At 62.3% G+C, this 6,416-nt stretch overlaps 2 protein-coding genes across 3 annotated transcripts in view; both read right to left on the bottom strand.

The window, feature by feature from the left end:
• The window catches only part of DGUOK (deoxyguanosine kinase), a gene marked incomplete in the record, with an annotated part of 7,999 nt that extends 7,877 nt beyond the window's left edge, over positions 1-122 (bottom strand). For both annotated transcript variants that reach the window (XM_021375079.1, XM_021375078.1), the window contains 1 exon segment: positions 17-122. In XM_021375079.1, coding sequence (XP_021230754.1) covers positions 17-107 — 91 coding nt within the window.
• Positions 775-3,509, bottom strand: ACTG2 (actin, gamma 2, smooth muscle, enteric). Its single transcript, XM_021374916.1, has 9 exons — positions 3,388-3,509; positions 2,541-2,712; positions 2,326-2,454; positions 2,132-2,242; positions 1,959-2,043; positions 1,714-1,875; positions 1,448-1,639; positions 1,123-1,304; positions 775-1,019 (listed from the first exon to the last, which is right to left on the bottom strand). Exons 2-9 carry the CDS (start codon positions 2,664-2,666, stop codon positions 876-878), a joined length of 1,131 nt encoding a protein of 376 aa, XP_021230591.1. The 5' UTR covers positions 2,667-2,712; positions 3,388-3,509; the 3' UTR covers positions 775-875.

Genomic DNA, 6,416 nt, shown 5'->3' with positions numbered 1-6,416 from the left:
GGCCGCCGCCCGGTACCGATGTTGCCCTCCAGCGCCAGGCGCAGCGCGGCCCCGCTCCGCCCCATCTCGGCGTCGCCGCTCCCGGTGCCGCCGCGCGCGAATGCCATGCAAATGAGGGGGCGAGGCTTGCGGCTTCCGCGTGACGTCAGGGCGCGGGAGAAGGGGCGGTGGCGCGTGATATCAGCGCACGGGGGCGGGGCGGAGGGGTGGGAATAGGGTGGTTTTTGCAAGTGAACCAACGCCTCCAGGGGTGGTCCTGGCCGCGTTGGAAGGAGGAAGGGGTGGGGAAAGGGAGCGGGGGGTGAGGGGGGGCGCCAGGATGGGGTGCGGGGGTATCTGCACGGGGAGGGGGCGTTGTCGCGGGGTTGGGGACATCGATGGGTTGGGGACACCGGGGTAGGGTCAAAGCACCCCCACGTGGTCGGAGGCATCAGCGGCAGCTGGGGCACCGAGATCGAGTTGGGGCATCATGGTAGGGTCAGGGCACCGCCACCATGGGGTTGGGGTTGTCGATATAGGGTTGGGCACCACCATGGGGTCAGGGCACCATCATGGAGTCAGGGCACCGCCATGGGGTCAGGGATATCACCATGGGGTCAGGTCACCACCATGGGGTCAGGGATATCGCCATGGGGTCAGGGACACCACCATGAGGTTGGGGGCACCGAGAGAGGGCTGGGGGTCAGGGTTGTGCTGTTCCCCCCCTCACTGCTTCCTGCTTCCCATCCCGACCCCTCCCGCCCCACAACACTCCAAAATCTCCCAGAGAAGGGGCAGAGCCTGGAGAAAAGGCTTTATTGCGCAGTGGGGGATGGGGAGGAGCAGTGGGGTGGAGGAGGAGCGGGGTGCCCCAGCCCAGGCAGGGGGCAGGGCACTTAGAAGCACTTTCGGTGGACGATGGAAGGCCCGGCCTCGTCGTACTCGGGTTTGCTGATCCACATCTGCTGGAAGGTGGAGAGGGACGCCAGGATGGAGCCGCCGATCCACACCGAGTACTTCCGCTCCGGCGGGGCGATGATCTGCCAAGGCACGGGCTGTTAGAGCGAGAGCACGGCCCCCAAAGCGCCCCGGAGCTGCCCCACTGAAGGGAGGGCTTGGGGTGCGGTGACCCCCACCACCTACTTTGATCTTCATGGTGCTGGGGGCCAGCGCTGTGATTTCCTTCTGCATGCGGTCGGCGATGCCGGGGTACATGGTGGTGCCGCCGGACAGCACGTTGTTGGCGTACAGGTCCTTGCGGATGTCGATGTCGCACTTCATGATGGAGTTGTAGGTGGTCTCGTGGATGCCGGCAGATTCCATGCCTGGGGAGGGAGGGAGGCTCTCAGCACCCCAACCCCCCCACACCTCCTCAGGGCTCCCCCAGAGGGCTGCCTACGGCTCGTGGGCACGGTGGGGTGCGCCGGGGCAATGGCAGGTCACTGGGAGCAGCACGGGGTGGGCTCACCGATAAATGAGGGCTGGAAGAGGGTCTCGGGGCAGCGGAAGCGCTCGTTGCCGATGGTGATGACCTGCCCATCGGGCAGCTCGTAGCTCTTCTCCAGGGAGGAGGAGGAGGCGGCCGTGGCCATCTCGTTCTCGAAGTCCAGGGCCACGTAGCAGAGCTTCTCCTTGATGTCGCGCACAATTTCCCGCTCGGCTGCAGGGGGCAGGTGGGCTCAGTGTGGCCCTGCGGGACCCCCATCCCCACCACCCCCTTCCCTGCCCCCGTACCAGTGGTGACGAAGGAGTAGCCCCTCTCGGTGAGGATCTTCATGAGGTAGTCAGTGAGGTCACGGCCGGCCAAGTCCAGACGCATGATGGCGTGGGGCAGAGCGTAGCCCTCGTAGATGGGCACGTTGTGGGTGACGCCATCCCCGGAGTCGAGGACAATGCCTGGGAGGGGATGAAGGGTGAGGATTGGGGCTCAGAGGCATCCAAAGGAGCCCCCAATGGTGGACACCGTACACAGAACTCACCGGTGGTGCGGCCGGACGCGTAGAGGGAGAGCACGGCCTGGATGGCGACGTACATGGCCGGGACGTTGAAGGTCTCGAACATGATCTGTGAGGAGGGGGTTGGGTTGGATGGGGCCACGCATCTCCACGCCCCTCCACGCACACTGAACCCCGCAGCGCGTGCCGTGCCGTACCTGGGTCATCTTCTCGCGGTTGGCTTTGGGGTTGAGCGGTGCCTCGGTCAGCAGAGTGGGGTGCTCCTCGGGGGCCACACGCAGCTCGTTGTAGAAGGAGTGGTGCCAGATCTGCGCAGGCAGAGGGGAGGTGGGGTCATCCCAGGGGATGGAGCCAGGGCTCTCCCCGCTCCCTGTCCCAGGAGGGCTCTCACCTTCTCCATGTCATCCCAGTTGGTGATGATGCCGTGCTCGATGGGGTACTTGAGCGTGAGGATACCCCTCTTGCTCTGCGCCTCGTCACCCACGTAGCTGTCTTTCTGCCCCATGCCTACCATGACGCCCTAACGCCAGCAGGAGAGACGGCCTCGTTAGCCTCATTTAAGCAATTAGAGGAAGGAGCAGTGCAGGGAGACACCCGAGTACCCACCTGGTGCCGGGGCCGCCCCACGATGGAGGGGAAGACGGCGCGGGGGGCATCGTCACCAGCAAAGCCGGCTTTGCAGAGCCCAGAGCCGTTGTCACAGACCAGGGCAGTGGTCTCCTCCTCGCACATGGTGGGGCCGGGAGAGGCTGGCGCTCAGGGGGACCTGGGGGAAAAGCTGGGGTGGGGAGCGGGAGGAAAAAGCATTAAATGCAGCAGTGGGGATGCAGCGCTGTGCCTGGCTGCCAGGTTGGGCTTTGCATGGGCTGAGGGTTGAGGAGATGCACAGCTCTGCAAAATCCTTTGCGGGCCGCGATGCTCAAAGTGGGGCAATGCTCAGCCCCAGCACTGCTCCTTCATCTCATGCCAGCTGATGCCCAGAGTTTGTTCCAAAGCTGTCAGCTTGTGGCTGGGAGCTCCGCATGGCATCTGAGCCGATACCCCCGAGTAGGGCAGGCGATGCCCTCTGCCCAGCGGCAGCCGGTCCCATCTCAGTGACAACCCCTCTGCAGCCTTTCCCAAAAATGGGAAAAAACGTCCCAGCGTGCTCTCTCCAGACTGGAGGAAAGCATGCAAATAGCTCAGAATATAACAACAATAAAGACAGGGATTTCTCCGTGCCCTGAATCACACAACCCACGCTGGCTGCAGCCTGCTTCTCTTCGGCTCCGTGGAAGCCCCTGGCTGGAGGGGTCATGGTGGGGCTCACTCCCCTTGTGCAGTGTAAACGAAGCTGGAGGCACCCCAAAGCCCCGGGGCACCCCAAAGCCCCCAGGGATGTGCGGGGGGGGGGGGGGGGTTGTTCCTTCCTGTTCCCACAAGCAAAGAGAAATCAGTGCAGGGCAGTACTCACCGCAGACGTGAGAGCTCCTTTCCTCTGGGACCGAGTCCCGATCTGCTTTGGTATAAATACCGCAAGCCCGCGAAACCTCAGAGGCGGATCCTCTCTACACAAAGACCCTAAATAGGCTAAGTGATGGTGTGTTAGCCATATGGCCATATAAGGTGTTTTATTGCATTAAATTGACCTTGGACTGATGGTAGGACCCAGCACAGTTAATTATTGTAAGGAAGAAAAAAAAAAATCTATGTGGGGATGCTTAGGAGGCAACTGCCCATTGGTGAGTCTGTTCCTTTTACGCTACGCTTCAATAAACAGGCGAGAGACAAGTCCTTATAAGTGACGTTCAGCAAAAGCGAGGTGGAGGTACTCCAGTCCGATGGCCTTTGGTCCTCTCCAGCCCCAGCCCTGCCCAGGAGGATGGTGGCTGCAGGGACGGCCCTGGGCTGTGCTGTGCACCTGAGTCATAGAATCATGGCACATCCTGGGTCCAAAGGGGTTCAGCATCCCAACCGTGCACCAGGTGATGGGCGGTGTGTCACAGCCTCGAGGTGCTGGGCTCCATCCTCACACCCCATCATCCCCACCTGGGGGATTCCCTCCCTGGGATCTTTTCCCTCCCATCGTTGCAATTGTCGGGGGCAGGGACCCCACAGGGCAAATGTGCCCTACTCAGTGCCAGCCTGAAGATGCTGTGGGAGTCCTGGCAGTGCTGTGTTCACCCTGACAGGGAAAAGGTCCCCTGGGCACTGTGCAGCCTGGCCAAAACCCCAGATCCTCATTGTTGAGCCCCACGCCGTCCTTCCGAGCCTGGTCCTGCTCAATGAGAGCACCCTCAGCCTCCCTCCAGGAGGATTTGGAGGCAGGAGGAGCCCCAATCCCAGGGGGAGGTGGAGATCTGCTGCCTCCGAGCAGCACCAGGGCCACCCCAGCACCCCCTGTGGGGCAGGCACCAGCCCCCATCCCTCTCACAGCACCTGCTGAACAGCCCGGTGCCTTTTTAAGGGCAGCTGTCCTGTTCTGAGGCCTCTCAGTAGTGCCCTAGGATGGGAGGATGCTGTGGAGCTGCCACTGAGAGTTGTAGGAAGTGAGGCTGCAGCTGGGGAAACTGAGGCACGGGGCAGGTGCTGCCTCCTGCTTTGTTTTGCTGTGTCCCGATCCGTGCTTGGGGTGAGGATGCGGGGGTGTGGGTGCAGCAATGAGGACCTACGAGCTGCGGGGTCGCTGCCAAAAGTGGCACAGGAGGTTCAGCGTGGCCTGGGAGCTGTCACTGTGTCAGTGAGGATGCGGGCACAGTCCCACAGCATCCCACAGTGGTGGCTCTGCCCTGGTTCTCCACCGTCCCTGGGTGCTGGATCTGTCCCCAGGTCCCGGCTGTGTGCTCGGCGCTGTCCGCACTCCGCAGCTCACGCGAGACACCCGCAGCCGCCTTCATCCCAGCCCGGGTCACCCAGCCCGCTGCCAAACATGAGGTCACCGAGGCAAAAGGTTGCCATATATGACATGCTGCAAAAAAAAAAAAAAAAAAAAAAAAAAAGCCCAACCCAGCAGAGCGGTAAGGAAAAAAAAAGAATAAAAAGGGAGTGGGACGGAGGCAGCCTGGCCACCGGGCTCTGTTGTGACTACGCTGCAGGGGGACCACGGCCACACGGAGCCGGCGGTACGGCCGCATCCTGGCATCAGAAAAGGGAGCTGTGCCCAAAGACACAACACCTCCGCCCCCAGGGCCACAAGCCCCCGCTGTGCCACAGCGGTGCCATCCCTCCTCAGCCCCCTGGTTCTCTCCCAGGGCCACGCAGGGCCGTCCCACGGCCACACCGCTCCCTGCGCTGGGGCTGAGCCTCGGCATGGAGAGGCTGAAGCTGGGACCCTGGTGGCAGAGCCCGGAGCCAGAGCAGATGCAGCCTAAAAAGGAAAGGTTCGGCCACCGCAGCCAATCCAGCTGGCGGAGCATGGCCGTGCCCGGGCTGCAGGGAGGGCCGGCGGCGGCCTGGGATGCTCACAGGAACGCCCGGCATCCCACGGCACGCGAGGCCAACCCCAGTGCCACGAGCGGGAGGGGGCTGCGGGCTGAGGGCGGCTGGGGGAATGAATGCAGAGCTCCCCGCGCACCGCCGGACCTCGGCACCTCCCTATATGGGTAACGTTCGCACGTTCCGCTGCTGCGGGCTCCTCACTGGGAGCTCGGGCACGGGTTTGGCTCCGTCCCTGGGCGCGAGGGCAGGGAGAGGCACGGGCTGTGGGAAAGCCCTAGTGAAACACGCAGCCCTTGTTGCTGCGGGAAGCAAAGCGTTCCTGCAAAGCATGGTTTGGTTCGGGCTTCACTTTGTACCAAATTCCTTGGAAAGTCTGAGCGTCCCGGCAGCCCGAGGCCAGCAGCCAGGCAGAAGGATGGGGCGGTGGGACGCCAGAGTTCAGCGCTCACCCCGACACAACCAAGTGATGACTCAGGGGCTCCCAATGAAAAAATGCAACTGGAAAAGGCAGCAGCTCAAGAGAGCAGCACGGGGAGCGAGAGAAGCGCAGCCCTTGGGCACAGCCACGCTGCGAGGAATCCGAAAAATTCCCCACCAGGGTTTATGGGTCACTGGGACAACGCGCACAGGAGGCAGCCGCATGCCCCCAGCTCCTCTCTGCCGGGCTTAGCTCAGACACGAGGCTTTTGGGGACAGGGATCTCAGGCGCATTCATTGCAATACGCAGCAGGAGGTGGAAGGAAGCATGGCTCCAGGAGCTGTAAGGCCCAAGAACAGACTGCTCCCTTCCACCCGTGGGCAGGGAATGGACACCCCGCCAGCAAAGCCCACCTTGGAAAACGGCTTAAAGAAATGAGGCCTGGAAGTTTGGCTCTGTCATGGTCATGGATGCCATGAGATCCCCCTGCTTCCCTCCTGCTGCCAAAACTGCACTGATAACTGCAGCAGCAGTTTGTCACACAGGAGTCAGATAAACCATAAATAAATGGATTCCCTCCCCACTCTCAGCAGATCCTTCCAGCCCCACGCATTAACTCAAAGAAAACAAGTGAGAGAAGCAGCCCA

Source organism: Numida meleagris, chromosome 21, assembly GCF_002078875.1.
Source record: "Numida meleagris isolate 19003 breed g44 Domestic line chromosome 21, NumMel1.0, whole genome shotgun sequence".
Classification (NCBI taxonomy): Eukaryota; Metazoa; Chordata; class Aves; order Galliformes; family Numididae; genus Numida; species Numida meleagris.
The sequence above is the reverse complement of the archived record's forward strand: the minus strand, read 5'-3'. Positions and strand labels throughout refer to the sequence as shown.

What these genes read in the sequence shown, in the direction of transcription:
- ACTG2 (XM_021374916.1), bottom strand. Translation starts at nt 2,666, where the DNA reads ATGTGCGAGGAGGAGACCACTGCCCTGGTCTGTGACAACGGCTCTGGG. An exon ending in CTACTCCTTCGTCACCACTG is followed by an intron (nt 1,640 to 1,713) that starts GTACGGGGGCAG and finishes TGCCCCCTGCAG; the next exon opens with CCGAGCGGGAAATTGTGCGC. An exon ending in CTTCCAGCCCTCATTTATCG is followed by an intron (nt 1,305 to 1,447) that starts GTGAGCCCACCC and finishes CTCCCTCCCCAG; the next exon opens with GCATGGAATCTGCCGGCATC.